Source organism: Cololabis saira, chromosome 9, assembly GCF_033807715.1.
Source record: "Cololabis saira isolate AMF1-May2022 chromosome 9, fColSai1.1, whole genome shotgun sequence".
In the NCBI taxonomy this organism is placed as follows: domain Eukaryota; kingdom Metazoa; phylum Chordata; class Actinopteri; order Beloniformes; family Belonidae; genus Cololabis; species Cololabis saira.
The window spans coordinates 19323749-19346450 of NC_084595.1; the positions used below are offsets into that span (position 1 = coordinate 19323749).

Here is a 22702-nt window from a genome sequence, read left to right on the forward strand (position 1 = left end):
ACAATATCAAAATGTATAAAACAAATTAAATACAAATAAACTGCCTGCATGTATAGAATAAAAATGCTTCTTGAATAAAATAAAACAAATATCCCTTTCCTGTATAACAATTAAATTAAAATACCCTGTGCAATTAATACAATGTAGACAGTAACAGGCAGACTTTTCCACTGAGGTTGACAGTTGTGCAAATGACAAAACATTTGTGCAAATCTCAAATAAAACATTCAAGTCAATTTGTCACAAAATAAGCTATATCAAAATCGTAAAAAAAAAAAAAAAAAAATATAATTAAAATTAATAAACGATATTGTCTCGTACCATATCGCGTTTGAAAATATATCGATATATATTAAAATCTCGATATATCGCCCAGCCCTAAGCCTGACTGTAAGGTGTGTTTACATGCAGCCTGACTGTTAGCTGTGTTTACATGCAGCCTGACTGTTAGCTGTGTTTACATGCAGCCTGACTGTGAGGTGTGTTTACATGCAGCCTGACTGTTAGCTGTGTTTACATGCAGCCTGACTGTGAACTGCGATGATAAGCAACTACAGCCAGAAATCCAGAAACAGATGTTACACATCCATCCACTTCCCTTGAACTTGTAAAACTTGAAGCTTCATTTCAAATGTTATTTTTGGTAGTAACATTACAAATGACAAAGTTGAACATTTTAACTGGACGCAGCTCCTGGTGGTCCATCAAGGAACTGTAACCTCTCTTCATTCCCATCTGGCTTCCGCCTGGAGGTTGAAACGCCGCCGCTTGGTCCTGCATGTTCCTTGGTTGGAGATGCCTGCGAGACCCTCTCAGAGAGGTGTCCAGGAGGGATCTCAACCAGATGCACAAACAGAGTTTGCTCCTCTCGACGTGGAGGAGCAGTGATTCTACTCCTCATGTCCCAGATAGCTGAAGTCTTCTCTGAGGGCAGGTCCACCAACCCTTGAGAGAAGAATTTACTTTGATCACATCACAGAATATGAGAGCAGCGAGACTAAAGCAAACAGCTGTTAACTGGTCCGCAAGGTTCCGTGGTAATATTATCAATATTAAATATTCATAGAATACGCCAAATGTAGCCGTTCAGTCTGAAAATATTATAAATATACATCACTTAGTCTTACTATGCTTTTATTTCTGTTTTTATTTTCTGCCTGATGGGATTTTGGCTAGAATTATCAGGAGTTTCTGCCCTAAACAAGAGAACAAATAATTTTTAATATCAAATGAGTTCAAAATACTTTATTAATCCCAAAAGAGCCCGTTTCTTTTGACACATACATATTTAACATAATATTTCTTTGTTCTGTTTTTTTTACGTCAATTTTTCTATTAAAATGAGATGTCTCCACACGCTTCAGGTGTTTGGGAATGCTCCGCCCAGCAGCATGATGGAGAAGTTCGCCGACCTGCTGCAGTTCACCACCCAGGTGTCGCGGCTCATGGTGACGGAGATCAGGCGGAGAGCCTCCAATAAGTCCACAGGTGAGCTCTGCCACCCTCAAACTGAGAAAAGTGAAAGCTGGACGTGTGCAGGGATGGGTTTCTCCAGCATCACTCCTCCTCATGACCTTACTTTACTGGTTAACCGTTTCCGCTCCGAGAGCAGCCTCCGCAGCAGCATCTCTTTGGATCTTTAGCAGCTGCGGTGACCTTGCGATGTCCTCGCGGGAAGCGTGGTGAACAGGCTGATGGACACATAAACACAGATCCTGATTCTTAGCTTATCTCTCCATCTCTCTCCGGTCTCTGCCTGGACACATGATGGAGGAGGAGGAGCTCCGATTTCGTAACACCACCGTCTAAACGCACTTTCTCCAGCTGGCCTAGAAGCTTCTGCAGGCTGACTCAGCTGTTGAATCATGATCTCGAACGACGTCGCAGGACTTTTATTTCTGCTGCTCAACGTTTCTGCTCCCACAGCTGGCTGAGGACGGGTCGGCAATAACAGAGACGAGACAAAGCATTCCACTTCAAAATATCTTCATTTTGTACAAAGAGAAGGAGACGAACCCCGCTGTCCTGCACACGTCCACCTCTGTGGCCCGTCGCACCGACGGTCACGTTGTCTGAGCGCTCCTCGTCCATCCGGGTCACGTTATGTGCTTGTTTCTGCAGAGGCGGCCAGCCGAGCCATCGTCCAGTTCCTGGAGGTGAATCAGAGCGAGGAGGCGAGTCGCGGCTGGATGCTTCTGACCACCATTAACCTCCTGGCTTCTTCCGGACAGGTCAGTAGAAGAATGCAATTTTTATCTGCACCTCCAGTCGTCTGGTGTGTGTTCATGTTCTTCTGGTTCTTATGGGAATCATGGTTTTGTGTCTCTTTTTTCGTGAATGCATTGAAATTAAAGACTGGTTTTGACGTGGCGACACAGGGTTGTCCTCTCAGAAACATCCCAGCACTGCATGTGATTTAGACGGTACCGTCTTGGTCTTGGCTCACCTGCTCTGATCTGTAAATATGAGCGTTAAGCTCTTGTTTTCGTGTCTTCTCCCTCTTGTACCGGGGCCAGCAGACTTGTTTTGAAGTTCTCAGCTGGAATTCCTCAGGAAGTCTTGCGTGCAGCGCTGCTGTCAGCCGTCAGGCTTCTCCCGCCCTGCCGCACAGCAGAAATCCACCGCTGTCCGAGTCTCTTCCTCAGGCTGCCTCGTCTTCGATGCGCTCATCTTTACAGCGGCAGTGACTGAAATTAGATGGTATTTGGAGACTGATGACAGTCCACGCTCCAGTTCAACCCAAAGTTGTTTGATGGGGTGGAAGTCACGGTTCTGTTTGGACCGGTCGAGGTCTGGTCTACAAGGCTGGAAGCAGATGGTTGTCACATATTTTGTAGTATGTTGAGGACATCACTGGAGATCTGAGCATCACCTCAACTGTAGGGATGGATGGAAAATCAGTCTTATTGATTCATTTGTAGTTCACAGTGATGTTTGAAATATGAACGTTTTATTTTAATCTGGGGGCTGGTTGCGGCGAGCTGTACGACTTCCTCTGGCCCGTTTGTATTCCTATCGAGGAATGCCTGCTCTGCCTTTTTCTCTATCCAGCCTTATTGTTTCAGACTCTTTCTGACTGGAAGAAGACAAGAAATCGAGCTTTTTTACCCTCCAACATCCCTGCCCTTTACAACCCAAAAAAAAATCTGCATTAGCTTTTTTTCTTTCTCTATGATTCTCTTTAAAATGTTTTGCTCAAATATTCAATAATAATTATTATGATGATGATAATTAGGGATTTACTGATGTTGTGCAACTCATAGGTAGCTTGGCTGTCCAGTTATCAAGGCTAATGATAATTCTATTAAAGAATTATTAATAATTAATAAAGTTGACTATTTATCAAATTGTATTATCAAAAATGATAATTCTCGTAGGGGCACCACCGCCGGGGCCTTACTTCCGGTGGGATTCGATAACTAACAGCAGAAAATCAGTCTCATTATGATTTGAATTATCCTGCAGAACAGCAAATCTTACAGAATAACAGTGAAGGCGTGATATCCGAACACTAGGCTCTGCTTAAACAAATCAATTTGTGACCAAATCTTGCATGAAACAACACAACCACTCATAAAGAAATCAATCAATCAAGAGTTTATTTACATACGGGTATCAAAAGAGATGTAAATAAGTACCCGAATAAATCTGATGGCACACGACATTATTATAAAACCATTAACTAACAAGAAAAACAACAATCAATAAAATGAAACATAAACGTTAAATGCATGGAATGAAAAAGAAAAGGAATCAAGCAATAATAACGAAGATACAGAACATCTACAGTTCAAACAGGGTTCCTGTGGTCTTTTAAAGATGGACGCGCCCTCTTGGCCACGTGCAATTAGAACGGATGGTGATCCCGGTGTTAAACCGTGATCAACTGCAGAAAACAGCGCTTTAAAACATGAATGACTAGCAGAAAGTAGTGACTACAAATTAATGAAAACAGTCCTTATAATGATGGTGGTGTAATCTCAGCTCTGAACACAGATTTAGCTCTGTAACACTCTTAAGTTACTGATAACCCAGGTCTCACAATCTCACACACAGTTCTGAACACTCTTAAATCCTACTGATCACTGCTACGCGGGCTCACGTCTCCTCTGGGATCCGGAATCGGGTGCCTGCGGGTTCTGTGACTGGGCCGTACCTTCCCCTGAAACGGATTAGACAGCGGCGGGGCCGCCTCGTGCCGGGCCGTGGTTCCGGACCAAACGGAGGCTCACACGCATTCCTAGGCGCGGCGGGGGGACCGGTCTCTCCTTGCCGTGCTTCCCTCTCTGCGCCGGTCGCCGACGCGCGGCCGTCCGGGCCCCGGGAGAGCTCACGCCGGGCGAGACGCCGGCCGTCCGTCCCCGATCCCTGCGCCGGTTCGCAGACAGGGGCTCGGAGCGGGGAGGGGGGGTTCAGTCAGAGAACTCAATCGCAGCTGTGTCCCGATCTGGTTGCCGGGAGCGCGTGGGCGTCGGAAGCTCGGATCTGCAGAAACTTAAAGAGGAACAGAGTTTAGTGAGAAATCGGAGCCTCCCGGGGGACCGTGGCTTCAACGGCCGGACCCCGCAGGGCCCGGTCCGGTGCGGGCCTCCTGCCTCCCCCCAGCCCGGGGGGAGAGAGAGGAGATGGGATGCTTTGGCCTGCGCCGATGAGATGAAGTTGAGAAGAGCAGAGATGGAGGCGGCTCCGTGCACCGCGGCTTCAACGGGCTGCAGGTCCAACGGAGCGGCCCGATGGGGCCTTACACCTCCCCCCAGCCGGGGGGAGAAAGGGAGATGGGATCTTGGCCCAGAGCCAAACGATCCAGCTCGGATGAGAGGGTGGTCGGAAGAGAGGTTGATTAGAAGAGAGAAGAGAAGCAGCGGCAGGGGTTTTGATCCTACGCGCGCTGCAGTGATGTCATCGGTGCCTCATTGCGATTGGATGCGCGCGCTTGTAGGCGCCACCCCCCCCCGCAAGGCATGCTGGGGGTTGTAGTTCAGGCAACAGCGCCATTTTATGAGGCACATTAAAGCGGAAAAGGGGGGTTCAAAGAAGCAGTACCATTTTGAGGTCTGGTTTTGGGCCCCGCTGCATCCGGCTCCCCCCCCAGGGGGTGTCGTAAATCCCCAGGGAGTCTGTTTCCCTGGCAGAAACTTTCTTTGCTGGCTTTGATCTGTTTTGACCCCCCCTCTTGGGGTCATAAACTTGCTATCTCGGGCTAGGCAGTGGGGTCGCAAACGGACTATCTCGACCCAGGCCGAGATAACCAGGAGTTAGCAGCAGGGGGTCGCAGGACTTCAGGAAGAAGGGGCAAAGTCTGGTTTTACAGGTCCTCATAATCACAAAATGTTCATACATTTTATAAGTTCAGATGGGCATATGGGCGGGCACAACACTGATCACATTTTTACGAGTCAGTTGAGTATCGGCCAATACCGAGTCCCGATCCGACACTTTCACAAAAAAGGAAAAGAAAAGAAACAAAGGAGCTCCGTCCTCCCCGTTCAACCGGTTCCTAGACGGCAGATGCTGCTGCAGCGCTGCGTTCGCTGCATTTGCTGCATTCGCTGCATTTGCTGCATTCGCTGTCCAGTTAGAATTACTTCAAAACAGGAGACGTTTCTGAAATAATAAACTTGGCGGATTGAATGATTTGTTCAGGTGGACGTCTCCTGCTGCGAGTTCCGCTGAGAGCTGGGTTGCTCCCCCACAGCAGCACCAGCTGCTCGCTGATAAGAGCGAGCAGCTTCAGGTTGGACTCCACAAAAGTCTTCAATTACGCCTGAAAAAAGTCGCTAGTTTTTTTGAAAATAAGCGGCCAGAGGGGTCTGAAAACTGAAAACGCTCGGAAATGTCGCTACGAAGTCGCTGAGTTGTCACCACCGACGTTAGCTCACGAGCTACAGCTGTTACTCTAGGTTGAAGGTTACGCCTGCTGCCTGACATAAACGGTAATGTAATGTACATGATTTTTTATTGAATAATGTAATTTAGTAAAATAAAAAGAAATAAAATAAAAGCCCATCATTTCCTGTGGAAGATCAGCAATAACAGTGATTTCCTTGCATCGGTAGTTTTTGATACACGTTGAGATCGCGGGTTAGCAGAGGGTGCAAAATTTTAAAACTCCTTTTTTTTTTTCTAAATATAGCTTCGGACATAAAAAACGAGGGACAAAGACCCGTCTTTGTGAAATGAGAGAGAAACTTGCAGTTAATCCCATTAACATTGCAGGATAAGTTCTCTGAGGCTGTTTATTTTTTATTTTTGTGACGTTTTGACAACGATAAACCACCTGAGAGGACAGAATAACCTTGCATCAGTGCCGTCCTGACTGTTTGAGGTGAGCTTTAATGGATTTGTACTCACTCTTCTCTGCTGGCGACTCAGACAGTAAAACCAAGGACTCTCCGGGCTCGTAACCCCCCCCGCTGTAAACGTGACATCACTTCACTCCCTCTCATGCTGCTCTCGCTCTCCGTCTCGCCTCCCGCTCTTCCTGCCTCATCGGATGAAATTGCAGCATCCTCCACGCTGCTTTTTTTTTTTGTTGTTGTTTCTTCTTGAGCGGGATGCCCTTCACCCCCAGCGTTCCCAGTGCGCTCGGCTCTCTCGCTCTCTGACACACAGACACAGAAGTCTCCTGCCGTATTTCTGGTTTCTGTTTTCTCCCTCTCCATCTTGCTCTCACACAGGCTTGCATGCCTTCGTCTCCCGGGTATCTCTGTGACTGACTCACCTGGTTCAGGTGAGTCAGTCAGTCAGTGACCTGAACCTGAAGGCTGCACCAGAGCCAGTTTTAGTCCTTTCACACATATTTCAGTTACTCTAACAGAATAGTCTCCCTGTTTAATGTTAATGCAGTAATCCTCAGAAGCACGTTCCCTCCTCCACCGTCAGGCTCTTTTTGTCTTCCTCCCTCCTTCCCTCCATCGATCAGGTGTTTGTGTGTGTGTGTGTGTGTGTGTGTGCGTGCGCGTGTGTCATTGAATGTGTGTGTGGTCATTGTCACATTTGAGAGCTTGTGTGTGTTAGTGAAAGGCCGAGCAAGATAATTTGTCACCGTGAGCTTGTGTGTAGGAGGCAGTGGTTCATTATCTGAAACATTCGCTTCAGCAAACACAAACCCCATCTCCTTCTACAGCCTTCTCCTCTCCCAGCTCTCACACACACACACACACACGCGAGCACGACCGTGAGCCATAACTCAGCAGAAGAACTGTTTACCAGAATCCCAAACATTTATCGTAGCCCTGCTTAGCTGCTGCGGCGCAGCTCTGCGCTCATCAGTTACACAGCGGACAGAAATCACACGACAGATGGTCTCGTCCTTTTACGCTTCCCCACTGAATCATTCTGAAATGTTGTAACTGACAATCTGTCCTGTGCACCTTCCTCCCACAGAAAACGGTGGACTGCATGACCACCATGTCCGTTCCCTCCACGCTGGTCAAATGCCTCTACCTGTTCTTCGACCTGCCCCACATGGCCGAGGCCCCCGGAGGCCCCGCCCCACAGCCGCCACCCCCGCCGCCACCGCCCAACCAGGAGAAGACCCCAGGCCAAGGACACCCCCAGCCGGAGCTGCCCCCGGCCGACCGCAGGGCGCTGCTCCAGAAAGTGTTTGTCCAGGTAAACGCCACGAGGAGGAGCAGTAACGACCCGGAAGATCGGAGGTTTCATCCCACAGAAAACGGTTTCATACTCTGGTTCTGACGAGGTCTTGAGCTGTCTTCACAGATGTGGGTGCAGATCTGTGGAGTGTCCTCGTACCGCTGTCGCGTTAGTTCTCATTTACAAATGTCGCACCAAAAGCCACGTGGCAGCGTCTCAGTGTTGGCAGGGCGTCAGGTTTCCAAGACAACTGGCCCGAAGCGAAGAGCTGAAAAGCGTGGCGACGCGTTCATACCCGCCGTTGGTCACATCTGTTCTACCTTTGTCTGCGTCACTCAGGAAAACGGCCGGACGCCGTTTGTCAGCGACTGGTGGCGTTACTTTCTTTCACCGTGTTTTTCTTTAATTTATCATAAAAGCTCCACCGACAAGCCTTCTTAAGTCGAACGCGTAGAGTCTGCTCGTAATTGGTTCGGATGGAGGACGTGGAGACTTCACAACCCAGACGAGCCGCATCACCGCCTGGTTCCACACTGACCCGCAGGAACTGCGCTCGTACCGAGGTTTTAAATAGTGCGGGTGGGAAAACCCCCGTAAAACGGCTACGTCCAGTCCATCAGACAGACGAAAACACAAAGGAACCAGCTAGGGCTGGGCGATATGGACCAAAAGTTATATCTCGATATTTTCTAGCTAAATGGCGATACTCGATATATATCTCGATATTTTTTCTGTGCCTTAATTGGGGTTTCCCCCAAAGCATTATAGCATAGCATCTCTGTTAGCATCTCTGTTAGCTTCATTTTTTTCTGAGGCAAACCCTTAAAAAAACAGTCAGTTTTAATACAAAGCCTCGTGCCAAATGTCACACAGGTTCCTTTATTAACAGAGGTCGGCACAATATCAAAATGTATAAAACAAATGAAATAAAAATAAACTGCCTGCATATATAGAATAAAAATTCTTCTTGAATAAAATAAAACAAATATCCCTTTCCGGCATAACAATTAAATTAAAATACACTGTGCAATTAATACAATGTAGACAGTAACAGGCAGACTTTTCCACTGAGGTTGGCAGTTGTGCAAATAACAAAACATTTGTGCAAATCTCAAATAAAACATTTAAGTCAATTTGTCACAAAATAAGCTATAGCAAAATCCTAAAAAAAAAAAAATGTAAAAAAAAAAAAAATTTTTTTTTTTTTTTTTTTAAATCGATATAAACGATATTGTCTCGTACCATATCGTGTTTGAAAATATATCGATATATATTAAAATCTCGATATATCGCCCAGCCCTAGAACCAGCAGTGACGCTAAAACCTACATCCTACGAGCACGCTACAGTAACTTTGAAGTCACACTCTTTATTGTCCTGGCGAGCAAAGTAGTTCAGTCTTCTTCTACTAGAAACGTCTCGGTGTGACCTCGGGGGAAAACTTGCTGGGACGTCAGCTCCTGAGAGGATTGGTTAATGTCATTAAGCTACACAACCGTTCAAATTTAAGATCTATTAAGGAGCATCAAAATCCTGAACCCTGTAAATGGGACCCGCTTTGCTTTTTCAGATGCCTCCATGTAATAACGAGCGCCGTGTGAGTCGTTCTCTGGGGTTTCCATTTGTAGAAAAACATATTTTACCTACTTAGGGGGGGAAAAAAATCTTTATCTGCCTAATTCTTGTAAAGCACCGGCAGATTACGACTCGCAAGAATTGATTGGGGCTGTTACTCTGAATCCACGCTCACCGACTCAGATTGTTATGCATTAACGCCGCCAGTTGCAGAGGTGGGAAAATACTTTCCCCCGACTTTGCAAGCAGTCGGTTTATTCCAGCCTTAGTGTAATCGGCTTATTTCAAGTCGATGCCTTTCGCTAGAATAAATAAATGAATAAAAACCCCACCTCCCCGCCCTCACAGATCCTGGTGAAGCTCTGCACCTTTGTGTCTCCGGCGGAGGAGCTGGCCCAGAAGGACGACCTGCAGCTGCTGTTCAGTGCCATCACGTCCTGGTGCCCCCCCCACAACCTGCCCTGGAGGAGGAGCGCGGGGGAGGTGCTCACCACCATCTCCAGACACGGCCTCAGCGTCAACGTGGTCAAATACATACACGGTACATGCTCTTCACAGCGGCGGAGTTCAGGGAGAAGCACGGTTAAACTGTTCAGGAGGATGTTTGCACCAATATTGACCAGTATTCAGTTATCCAGCGTGTGCTTTCCACCCGATACACACTCTTTTTATATGTCTTTAAATCCACGATCAAAGCAACATGTGTCCCTAATTGTTGCCATACACACTGCCATGCATCACTTTACAACATTCCTCACAAGCTCTGTTTTTCCACAACCCGTCCACCACCAAATTCCTCCGTTTCCAGAGAAGGAATGCCTGGGCTCATGTGTGCAAAACATGCAGCAGTCGGACGATCTGTCCCCGCTGGAGATCGTGGAGATGTTCGCCGGCCTCTCCTGCTTCCTCAAGGACTCCAGCGACGTGTCGCAGACCCTCCTGGACGATTTCCGGATGTGCCAGGGTTACTCCTTCCTCTGTGACCTCATGCTCAGGTAGAACCGAGATCTCCATATCTGCAGCTCCTCAAGACTTTGTGACTGCGACATTCATACCACGTCACCTTCTGATTGCAGACTTGAACAGGCCAAAGAGGACGAACCAAAAGATGCACTGAAGGACCTGGTAAACCTGGTCACCTGTCTGTCCACGTACGGGGTAACGGAGCTGAAGCCTGCCGGCCTGACGACCGGGGCCCCGTTCCTGCTCCCGGGGTTCGTCCTCCCACAACCAACAGGAAAAGGTTTGTAGAGATAACTTTATAATCAAACTTTACTTTTTTTGCGGGGGGTCTCAGTTCTTTCTATTTTGATCTGGTCTTTCCAGTTGGCTTTAATTTTCTCATTCTTCTTTGCTGTGTTCCTCTTTTATGCATTTGCGGTTGTAAACAGGGATGTTGGTGTACTACTGCCACCAGGTGGTGTGGAGCGGTAGTGCAGAAGTCAGTGGATCCCACCTCGTCCTTCACTGTAACTAAGACACAGCGGCTGAAAGCATCGACCCTGTTACGATTCCAGCCTCCTAGTTTTATCCCAGAAACCCGCCCAAAGACAGTGAGGGTCAAGGAAGAGAAAGTGTGAAGCCTACGTGATCTTTCTAGTCGCTGATCTACCTTTTACATCTTGAGACGACCACCGACTTACTTTGTCAAATCCCAAAAACAGAGGAATAACTTGTGGAAAGGTCTTCCTTTACACCGCTATCTCCCGGCCCGATCTTAATCTCTGGAATGACTTTGATGCTTGGCTGATCCCAGTGAGCTTAACCTGTTCACAGGCGCCATGGCAACTCTGTCGCTTGTCACGCTGCTTGAATACAAAATACGTTTTCTGAAATCCAGAGATGCTTTGGCGGTTTGGAGAATTGTTTTTATAAACAGGGAGGAGATGGCAGCTGGGTCTGCCTCACATTTAGATGAGTTATGGTGCACTAATGAATCTTTATTTGCAAACACAATAAGGCACAGTTTTGAGAGTTAACAATGTGGTTTTGTTTCATGATGCTGTTGCATTAGCTGTAAGCGATTACACATAGTTGCCTCCACCCAACGGCACACAGTCCAACCCTGTAGCGTGCCTTCTGTTGCGCTCAAACACACACATAGTTCAACTCGGCTGCCTGGTTAAAGCACACAGCGAAACACTTATGTTTACACATCAAATGACACTTCTAGCTGTGTAGAAAGTCATTACCGGAAGCTATCGGGGTACCGTTGGGGGTCCACTCACATGCCTAATTAACCTGCCACATCCGCTTAACTGCTGCTCGCGTTTCACTCTGTGGGATCAAAGTCAGTTTTCTCATCTGTGTTCCTCACTGTGAGGCAAAGTTAATGAACGTCACGATATGTGCGTCATGTAGTTTGTAAATGTTATCCATATTTTGTTTCCAATCTACAACTTCTCTCTTTTTTCTACCAATGTAAACGCTAAAAAACCCCATTTCAGACGTCTCATCAGCAACACTTGAAGTTCAGCGTCTGGTCTTCATCAGGGTCGTTATAAAACACCCAGTACCATCCGGCAAGTGTATTTGGTCTTTAAATCCACCTTGTTCTCAGCTTTTACAAGCCAATCCTCTTAGTAGTTTCTTTATTAGGAGGATTGTTAAGACGATTGGCTTCTAAGTGCTGAGAAATAGGTGGATTTGAGCGGTAAAGACACTTGTCTGCAAGCTAGGAAATCCCCTAAATTCAAACCAAACCCGGCTTACCGCAACGTCTGCGGAACATTGAAGGAGTGATATTATGTCCCTCTTTTTTTTTTTTTTTCAAAGGTTGATACAGTTTCATGAGGTTTTTAATGAAATAACTGATATATTTTACGCACCTTTCAGAGCTTCTCGTGCCTCTGTTAATAAGATTGTATAGCACATTTCAGCAACAAGGCAATTGAGGCCTTATCAGTGGTGTGTAGCTTTAATACTTGAAGCTGTGTGCTGCCTCTTAAAAGCTCTTCTTTTGGCCCAAAGACCAGTTGTTCAACGGAAGAACATTATGGCACCTCTACTTATTGATTTGTTTCATGCATCTACTCAACGCTTGTATGGGCTCACTGTCACCCGGTGATATTGTAATGTAAGTTGTGTGTCACCTGCATAGTTATGGGAACTCGTCTTGTTGTTTAGCATGTGTACTTTAAATAGGAGGGGTCCTAGGATAGAACTTTGGGGAACTCCACATGTCATTTTTGTGGATTCTGATATTAGGTTGCTTATTGACACAAAGTACTCCCTGACTCAAACCAGTCAGGTACTGTCTGAACCCATTCTCCAGTCGCACTAGAAATATACTATTGTCAACAGTGTCAAATGCTGCCCTAGGGTCCAATATTACCAGCACTGTGGTTCTTCCAGTCTGTATTTATGTGGATGTCATTGAACACCTTGACAAGGGCGGTGTCAGTGCTGCGGTGAGCATGAAAACCATACTGGAAGACGTCAAAGGTTGTCAGAGTTAAGAAGGTATTTAACTGGTGAAACAAAGCTCCGTGAGACAGTTTCATCATTGTTGTTGTCTGACATGGTGCTGTAAAGTGATATTCTAGCAAGAGAAGACTAGACTGAAAGGTTCAGTGGGTGTTTTTTATTGAAAGTAAGGACAGGACACTTCTTAAAGTGAATCAAATATTTCTTCATATGAAACTTTAGTTAACATTTGAAACTCATTTGTGATGCTTTAAAAAAACATTTCTGGGTTGAACATCATGTTTCATCTCCATTTGTCATTTATACTCATGTGATTTAGGCAGACAGAGAGAGATTTAGGCCTATTATGTGGGTTTATAGTTATTTTTACTGTCTGTTATTTTATTTCAGTTCTCTATATTTATGGCTGATGTAGTTTTTAGGATCAATTTTACTTCTTTTTTCTACTTTCATTATTTTATTCTACTTGTATTTTAAAGATCTTTGGGGGCCCTCATTAGTGCGTCACAATACTTGGGGAGAACTACCCAACCCAACCTTTTTAAGTGGAGGTTTAAAGATGACCCTGATGAAGGCCACAGACTGAAATGTGTTTGTCAGATACCAAGTTTTATGGTAGTTTTCTGTCGCCAACCTCCCTGGATGTGGACAAAAGAGGATAACTGATGACAAACTGAAGAGACGGATGATACGAATGGAAACTAAAGAGACCAGAACAATTTTGAGAGAGATTCGAAGTGAACTACAAGATCAGGGTCCATCAGTGTCATATCACACCATCCATCAGTGTTTGAACCAAAGTGGACAACTGAGGAGGACTCGCCTGTTGAAAGAACATCACAGAAAAGGCTAGATGAATTCTGGCTAAATGCATATTGACAAACCACAAAGCTTGTGGAAGAAGCTCTTTTGGACAGATGAGACAAAAGTGGAGCTTTTTTGACGAGGCAGAATCTGCTGTGAAACATGCAGGAGGCTTGGTTCTGTTCTGGAGCTGCTTTACAGCGTCTGGTACCGGGTGTATTGAATCAAGACGTTCTGGAAACAAATGTGCTGCCCAGAGTCAGATAGTAGATGATCAAAGCAGGGTTTGTGGTCAGTTACATTTAGAAAAGGAGAAAATCGGAATCCGACAAAGCTCAGTTTTGGCAGACCTTAAAGATAATGAGAAACTGAAAATGGCAACTGGCATGAGAGGAATGTTACTGGTTGGCAGTTTTACATCAGATTAAGTTTCTTTATTGAATTTTCTCTGTGTTCTTGTTCTTTCGGGGTTTCATTTACTTTCTTGGCAGGTTATGTAACATCGGGAGGGTTTGAGCCATACATGGTTCTGTCAAGTTACATCTTTTTTTTGTTGTAGACACACCACTCATCCTTGTCTTTTCCTCCAGGTCACACGGTGCGTAACATTCAGGCCTTCGCAGTTCTCCAGAATGCCTTCCTGCGAGCCAAAACGAGTCGTTTGGCCTGCATGCTGCTGGACGCCATCGGGAACATCTACGCGGCGGAGCCGGCCAACTATTTCATCCTGGAGTCGCAGCACACCCTGTCGCAGTTCGCGGATCGTGTGGCCAAACTGCCCGAGGCCCAAGTCAAGTACTTTGAGCTGCTGGAGTTCGTCGTCTTCAGCCTCAACTACGTGCCCTGTAAGGAGCTCTTCAGCGTCAGCGTCCTGCTCAAATCCAGCACCTCTCATGCCTGCAGCAGCACCGCCGTGCGGACGCTGCTGAAGCTGTCCAGGCACGACCCAGTGTTCAGCGACGTGCTGCGGGAGGTCGGCCTGTTGGAGGTGCTGGTCAACCTGCTGCACAAATACGCTGCCTTGCTCAAAGACCCGGCATCACAACAGCAACCACACAGTAACGACCAAGGTGAGGCGCTTCTGTGTTGTTTTGTGTTGAGTTGGCTGAAAATGAGCTGAGTGCACAGTCACCGGGCATGCTTTTGCTAAACTATTAAACAGGTCTGATCAGTGCTTACATTACATTAAATTATTACATTACATTTAGCGAACGCTTTTATCCAAAGCGACTTATAACGGACTTGCACATCTGGGTTGATTAAAGACCAGATGCAACACCGCATTCTAGGCCTTTTCTTGTGGTTTGATCGCACAGGCTGGAAGGCCAGCTAGGAGGGCATTGCAGTAATCAAGACGGGATATAAACATGGCCTGCACCAGGAGTTGAGTTGGATATTATCTTATCTTATTTTGTGAATGTTGTAGAGAGCACAGAGGCCCGCCCGGGACACCAAAGCGACATGGTTCAGAGAATGGTAACTGCTCATCAAACATGACGCCCAGTAGTAGAGAGGATGTTTATGTTAATATCAAGGCTGAACGAATGATGGGTGATAACCAGCACTTTAGTCTTAGACGGGTTAAGTTGGAGGTGGGGATCCTTCATCTACATAGATAGGCCAGAGAGGCAAACTGAGATATGTGCAGAGATTGTGGGGGGCTGGTTTGGTGGAAATTACAGGTAGAGTTGTCGTGTATCATCTGCATAGCAGGGATATGAAAAGCTGTGGGAATTAATAATCTGGCCCAGAAAGGTGGTGTATGTGTCAAATACAAGGGGCCCAAGTATCAAGCCATGTGGCACTCTTATCATGACACTTTAAAGGAACAACCGGTAATGTAGGAACAGATCAAAGAATTCACTGATCCTGAGATGGCCACCTTTGAGAGTATTGATAGCAGTATGCAAAAATACAAGAATTTAATGCATTGGTTTATGATGAAAAATGGTTTAAAATGAAGGAACGAATGAAATGCTGACATTAGAGAATGCATGGTTTTATATCATAATAGCAGTGAGATTTTAAAAATAAGTGGTTTGAATGGAAGTCAATGAGGCCTATCAGGTACTATGTAAACAATAGTAATGCAATCAAATTTTGTTGCTAATTGTTTACATATGCAAGCCTCTTATCACAACCTAAGAATAATCTCTCTACCATTTATTATATGGAAAATAATTGCTTTTTTTGGGGGGGGGTTATAAGTATTGAAATATTTTTTATACTAAAACAGGCCTTTAAGGGGTTAAATGATTAAATGTTTTGTAAATTTGGGTTTATTTTTGGTTTATAAGAAAAGTCTCTTGGGGCCATGGGAATAAAATTCACAGGGCGTCCTTCCAACTAATTAATCGACCTTATATAGTAGTAGATAATCTGACACTGACGTAAACTGAAAGAAGCTTTTTTTTTTTAATAACGAACATTTAGACCCCAACGCATGATTATTTAAATCCGTGCACCTTAGTAGCACATTTTCTAATTTTCTTGCCAATGAATCCTATAATTTAGCATTCTTAGCTTGACAGTTACCGTAAGTTTAACTGGACACAGCTTTGATTTGATAGCTGAAGAAATAGTTTTGTCTGAGATAGTTATTTTATTTTCACCCCGCTAGCTGAGTAAACGGTACACACATAAGCTCTTCACTGTGATGCTCAACATTAGCAGGATAGACTGAGCTGCTCTGAGCTAAATTAGCTTCTGTATTATTTACTCACCACTTTCTTGATGCTTTTTTCCCTCCTCCTTTTTTTTCTTTAGTTTTTTTTACTGCCAGATGGATATCTTATCTTCATTTTGATAGACCCGCTCTCATCAGGTTTGTTTATGTAAGACGCAGCGAGAGGTAGAGGCGGGGCCCCTTTAGGGAGTTCTCTGCCGGCCGACCACTGTCATTGCAAGGTCTCATCATTGTCACTGCTCTGTTGTGATTCAAAGTTGGTCGGCCCTCGGGAGCCCCCTTTTGGCTCGGGACCCCAGGCCTTTGCCCGCTATGCTTGTTGGCAAGCTGATCTGATCATGCTGATAGTGTCCAAGCATTCATTTTTTTCCATACATTAACAGCCCTTTATTTCAAATATCAGCAGACTTGATTTCATCCAGAAATCACCTACCCTCCCTTTACAGTAAAACCGCTCATATTAATGTTGATTCCCCGACACTGTGTGCCTCTGATCATGTAATTATTTTCTCACCTCCTTTCTCTGTTTGTCGTCTCCCTAAATTTAGCTGACTGCAAAAACAACACGGTGGCGGAGGAGCAGAAGCAGTTGGCCTGGTTGGTGATGGAGACGCTGACGGTGCTCCTGCAGGGCTCCAACACCACCAACACGAATGCAGGTAAACAAATGCTCATGTATGCAACAAACACGCACACAGTATGCTGTAAAAGCTGTTAAAAAAAAAAGAAAAAAAGATGGACTGCTCCCTGAATGTCTTAAAAATGTTTGAGGCCAAGCTTCACTGGGTTGTAAATCGTTGACTGCAAACACAAATAACGTCTTCTGTAAAGCCATCCTGCGCTAGCAGGTGACTTGTTTAATGCTCTGTGTGATGCTGTGCTGAGTCAGAACGGGTGAAGGACAGAGATTATGTCTCCCAGCTGTGTTTTACAATTAGACTTTTTATTTGCATCAGGCTTGTCCTTGAAGGATCATGCTGCAAAGGCCAAAAAACTCTTTGTGGGGTTTCAGTTCAGCTCTAAAATACCACAGACTGTATAAGAAGAACCCCCTCTGTGACATCATCAGCAGGAGTGCGTTTGAACCCCCTTTTCCCTTGTAGTTCAGTGCATCATGTTGCATATGAGGCGAATTAACAGACTCGAGAGTCCGACTGGAACACGCCTTAATTCAGCTATATTTAGCCATTTTAGCTTGAATGACTCGGCTTAAAGCTGGATTATGGTTCTGCGTTAAATCGACGCCGAGCGTGCGCCGCGGGTTGCGCCACAATGAGCACCCCACGGCGCACGCCATGCCGTGCCTGACGCGCACCTCCCAAAAATTGTAACTACACGTCAAGAGGTCGCAGACCGAGAGGGCTGTGATTGGTTTGCTTGGTAGCAACGCATTTCCGGTTCCGGTTCGTGAAGCAGTCATGAACTTTCAGCGCTCTTTTCTTCTTTTTTTTAGTTTTTTTAGTTTTTTGCACAATAGTTGTCCTTATCTCTTTGATTCACTGTGACCGGAAAAGTCGGATAAACCATTCAGGAAAAGAACGCACCCCCCCTAGCGGTCACGGGGGGTACTGCACCGCGGCGAAATGGAGTGACGGAGAAGTTCGAAGGATTCACGGCAGCGGCGTGTGCTCTGTGTTGGTGTAGCGCAGAACCATAATCCAGGCTTTATGCTAACCTATAATCCTAATTAATATTGTTTTACATTAGTTCTGATTAAATCTGTCCAAACACCCTCATGTGGGCCTCCTGCCGGAGTAGACCTGGACCCGTACCAGGGTGATTGACAGCAGGTCCCAGCAGAGTCCTGAAGGGAAGAGTCCTGAAGGGATCCGTCGCTGTAGGAGAGCTGCCGGTGAAGTCTCGCAACGGGACCTCTGGTTTCAGATGATGTGTTTTTGGTTTAGCTGGTGCACTGTTAGAGCAGGCCATTTTTTGTGATTAACATCACAAAAAACATGTTATCTTTATTGTATGAATGACTGTGACTCTGTTAGGTCTTCATTCACACATTAGAAGCAGCAAAAGTGTTGACTGTGCTGCCTGCCAATCAGAAGACGCCGCCCCTAAATATACTTATGTAAGAGAGTGACTCCCTGCTGAAGCCGCCTCCAGTGGTCAGTGGAGGAACTGTAACTTTCCTTCCTTCCAACTTCCAACTGGAATGGTTTTTGGGTAAATCCACCAGCTCGTCTCTCTCAGACCTTCTGTGTGTGTTTGTCTGTGTGTGGGCGTGTACGTGTGCGTCAGCTGTAGAAATGCGTTGAGTCACAAACATAACCGACCAGCAGCTCGCTGGTCTCGTCCCACCTCCGTGACGACACACGTGATGTGTGTGATATTTGCAGCACATCGCTGATCACATTTACATTTTAAACTCTGAGGTGGGTGCCGGCAGGCGGCCCGAGAGAAGCCTGAAACGATGCAGGAAGTCAAGGACGTACCACTGCAGCGGGGAGGAAAGGAAAAAAAATTAAGATAAGATTGTATAAATAATCCTATAATTTTAAACAGCCTCTAATATTTTAGTTTGTTTCCAGGAAAACTTCTCATCAATGTGACATTTACAAATGTGGTGAATCATGCTACAAACCTCAGCAGCTGAAATGCAGCGGCTGCAAGTCTGATCGATTCTCATTTTGTCTGATTCCTTTTTTCTCTTTAAGAACTAAAACCGACTGCGTATAGTAACATGATCCAGATATAGACGCGAGCAGCGATCGATGAGATCCGAGCTGATTTACGGTAATAACAGCCAACGGTTGAAAGGTTTAAGACCATCGGCTCTTAAGGGACCGCAAATAACCGAACCCTTGTATAAATACACCAATTTCCAGATTTTTATGTCAAGTTCATGAGTTGAAACTTCATGCACATTTGGTGTGTTTCCAAAGAAGGAGTTGTAAATCCCAAAGTTTGAGTTTTAGATTTTTAGATATGAAGATTCAGGCCAAAGAATAACTTAAGGCCACACCCACAAATCTTATTATCATGGCAACTTTTATCACGGCGGCTTGTTGATGTGTAAAAATCAGGTGAATGGCCTGAGACTCTTTCATTAACTCTTAAGATGTGGATGAAAACCTAAATATAGTGCATCTTATCAGCCAGTCGGTAGGAAATTTGGAACAGAATTCCAAAATCAGTGATTCACGTTTGTAAAAATTAGCTTTCATTATTTAGATGGATGGATGGATGGATGGATGGATGGATGGATGGATGGTATTGTATTGTATTGTATTGTACAGATACATGTACGTACATACATACATAATAATTATAACAATGGTGACAGAAGACATAAACAACAACCATAAGACCAATAATAACAATCTTAACAATACTAGTGTCCTTATTGCTGGTATTATAAGTAGTAGTAATACTACAAACAATAACAAGGGTAGTTATTATCACCAACAACGGCACCATCCTCCCTGGCTGTCTTGGATGGGGGCCCCGGGCCCTGCAGCCCCGGGGCCGACGCCCCCACAGGGGCCTCCACCAGGGAGGCCCGTCCCGGTCCAACCCAGGCGGCCACACCTCGGTCCATGGCACTGACGCCGCCAACAGCAAGTGAACCCACAGACCACCAGTGCAACCCAGCCGCAGCAGCGCCGCCACTCCTGCCACCGACCAAATGCCAGCAGAGGAGAGGAGAAGAAGAAAGGAAGAACAGGAAACACGACCAACACCAGGAGGGCCAAGACCGTCAACGCCCACCACCTGACGTTTTTTTGGACAAACAAAATGTGAAAGAAAATAATAATAGTACTCCATACAAATACAACATGGAGCCCTGATGATGGCGTCATGTAAAGTGTTTCATTTAAGTTTGTTGTCCCAAAAGTTTTAGTTTTTGATTCACTACGGTTTAATTGTAGCGTCCTACCGTGTAAGATCAGCGGTAACAGACCCTTGTTTTTGACTCTTCTCTTCTTGTTTTCCTGTTTTTTTTTTTTTTTTTTTTATCAGCTCTGTTCAGAGAGTTCGGTGGCGCTCGCTGCGTCCACAACATCGTGAAGTACCGTCAGTGTCGCGAGCACGCCCTTCTCATCATCCAGCAGCTGGTCCTGTCGCCAAGCGGGGACGACGACATGGGAACGCTGCTGGGCCTCATGCACTCGGCTCCGTCCAGTGAACTGCAGCTGAAGACGGACATATTGAGGGTAACCGAGATCTTCCACAACTTCCTCTCACAAATCAGTATTTGTTTAGTTTAACTGAAAGAATTTGGGCTTTGCAAATGTTATCTGGTGTGTTTACCGTCTCTCTGATTTTATAATCCCACTCAAGTTTTACTTTCTCTCTGCTTTAGTAAACGAATAAGAAGCAGCACTGTATGACCTGTTTCAGTGAGAACGTTCAGGAAATGAGAGTCTGTGATTTCAAAAATCAATATGCATTTGAAGCCCTGCTCACGGTAATTGCTTCAAACCAGGGTCTTGGAGAGTTACATCCACATAAAAGCACACACACACACACACACACACACACACACACACACACACACACACACACACACACACACACACACACACACATTTTCTCATGCATAATTGCATTTTCAAATTCCCTCCTGAGATCCAGTAATCTCGTGCCGTCTGAAGGCTTCAGCCGGATTAACTTGTCAGCTTTTTTTTCTCTGGTTTTAATTATCCCCATAAAAGAGATGAAAATAACTCATATCCAATAGGGTTTGATTAAAATAATTTATCCCTCGTTCTTTATCAGGATGTGTGTATTGTTGAAATGAAGAGACCGCAGGAACACAGATGGATCGTGAGCTCAGTGTTTCCTGGAGCGAACTCGGATACGCCGCGTTTAATCTTCAAGGCCTCCACATGGCTTGTAAAGTTAACACCCGGAGAATAAATTTATCCGCGCGAAGCTGCAGCCTAGGTGGATATTTCTCAGCATGTAGCGCAGGAAAAGGATAACTTCAGCATCCTGTGAGCGGTTTGAGTAAACTTTATGCCGAGTCAGTTGTCATTTAAATGCAGCAGGAAGCAGCTGGCTCAGTGGAACACATCACTGATCATCATGTTCTGCTGGATTTCATACAACTTTGACATTCTGATCATGTTTTACTGTCTGGATAAAATTACAAGGAGTTGTTTTACACAGGAGACCAAATCAACCTGCCACTTTTCAAAAATGTTATTTGTCATACAAATAATTGCGATTAACAGTTGTCTTGTTTTTTTTGTTTTTTACTTCCATTTTTAAGTTAAACCTACTGCTGATTCACTTGCAGGATAACTGTAATTAAGATGTTCATAGACATGAATGAGTTCCCTTGGAGAGAAACTCTCTAGGAGGTGCAACCACACACGTATGTCAATAACTAATAATTGCAAATTTCGTACACTAATATGTAGAATTCAGTCATACGCAGGAAGTAAAGAGGCTGAAGTTTTTCAGCCGTGGAGTGCTGATTAACTGTTTGAAACTTACGATTTCATGACTGTATTTATAATGTACACAGTTTGAAACCAACTTACCATAATAAGACAATTTTTCATCACATCTCGATAACCTTGTAGACAAGCATAAAAGTTCTTGTTTTCTTTGATTCCTTGGAAAATGCCGTATAGAACCATTCTCACCACCCTGAAACTTGAAATAAACTACTCTGAGGCTGTCTAATCAATTTGCCAATTTCATCTACAGACCGTCCAGATTTAAAGTTGTTGAAAGAATTTTGATCGGACAATCCATTTAAAAATGACATTACTTTGCATTTAGGAGACACTTTTATCCAACGACAGAGAGAAGGGGCCCAAGTACTGAGCCCTGGGGCACCCCTGTAGAAAGCCAATGAAAGGAATAGGCATTTCCTTGCCATGATACTTTGAAGTAACGCCCGGTGGGACAGGACCAGAAGCAAAAATGGGTTGAAGAGTATAGATGTAGTCTTGCTAAATTTAATAAAATCGCATCCACATCATGTGACCTAATTGACTTAAACTGTTTGCAGCACATTTTATCGTTAATCAGCTTATAAATCACTGCATATATATTTTAATCAGTAGCATTTCTGACTGTTTGAATGAAAAAAAAAATAAAGTAAAAAAAATAATAATAATAACAATAATAAATAAAGAAGCACCACACATCAGCTATATTGTGTGGAAAATGTTCCAGGAAGCAAGACTCTGCAACCTTTCATTTAGTTTCAAATTTATATTAGCATGTTTATATCTGTGTAACATATTTTGTACACATGCTGATTATAACCATTATTTCTAGTATTTCGTCTTAAAAACCCTCCAGGCATGTTGAACGTCGTCCTCTGCCTGTCTTGTTGCTCTACACTCCTCCTTCAATCACAAACTTCACCTGTCACCGATCTCAGCTGAACTTTTTTTTTCCTGCTGCAAATTAAAAACCCCGACCTCCTCGGGCTGTTTTTACGCCCCCAGACTCGTGCCCTGGTTCCAGGGCGACATTTCAGTTTAATGTTGCTTGTAGATAGAAATGCAGTCGGAGCACTGAAGCAAAGAAACCTGGAGAGGGGTTCGTGAAAAATGTCACAAAAGAAGAAGAACGAGCGTGAAACCAGTTGATGAACCCCGCTGCAACTGGGTGGGAGACGAGAAACGAATCACATGAAAAGAGA

General features: G+C 44.9%; 1 protein-coding gene across 6 annotated transcripts in view; it reads left to right on the forward strand.

The window, feature by feature from the left end:
- Window positions 1-22702, forward strand: part of wdfy3 (WD repeat and FYVE domain containing 3) — a 118304-nt gene that overhangs the window by 32190 nt on the left and 63412 nt on the right. For 5 of the 6 annotated variants that reach the window (XM_061730681.1, XM_061730678.1, XM_061730680.1 and 2 more), the window contains exons 3-11: window positions 1365-1488; window positions 2122-2231; window positions 7387-7614; window positions 9519-9711; window positions 9979-10165; window positions 10247-10413; window positions 13991-14470; window positions 16635-16745; window positions 20056-20249. In XM_061730681.1, the coding sequence (XP_061586665.1) occupies window positions 1365-1488; window positions 2122-2231; window positions 7387-7614; window positions 9519-9711; window positions 9979-10165; window positions 10247-10413; window positions 13991-14470; window positions 16635-16745; window positions 20056-20249 (1794 nt within the window). Of the gene's footprint in view, window positions 1-1364; window positions 1489-2121; window positions 2232-7386; window positions 7615-9518; window positions 9712-9978; window positions 10166-10246; window positions 10414-13990; window positions 14471-16634; window positions 16746-20055; window positions 20250-22702 lie in introns of those variants that run through there. The other variant, XM_061730683.1, reaches the window with a different exon arrangement.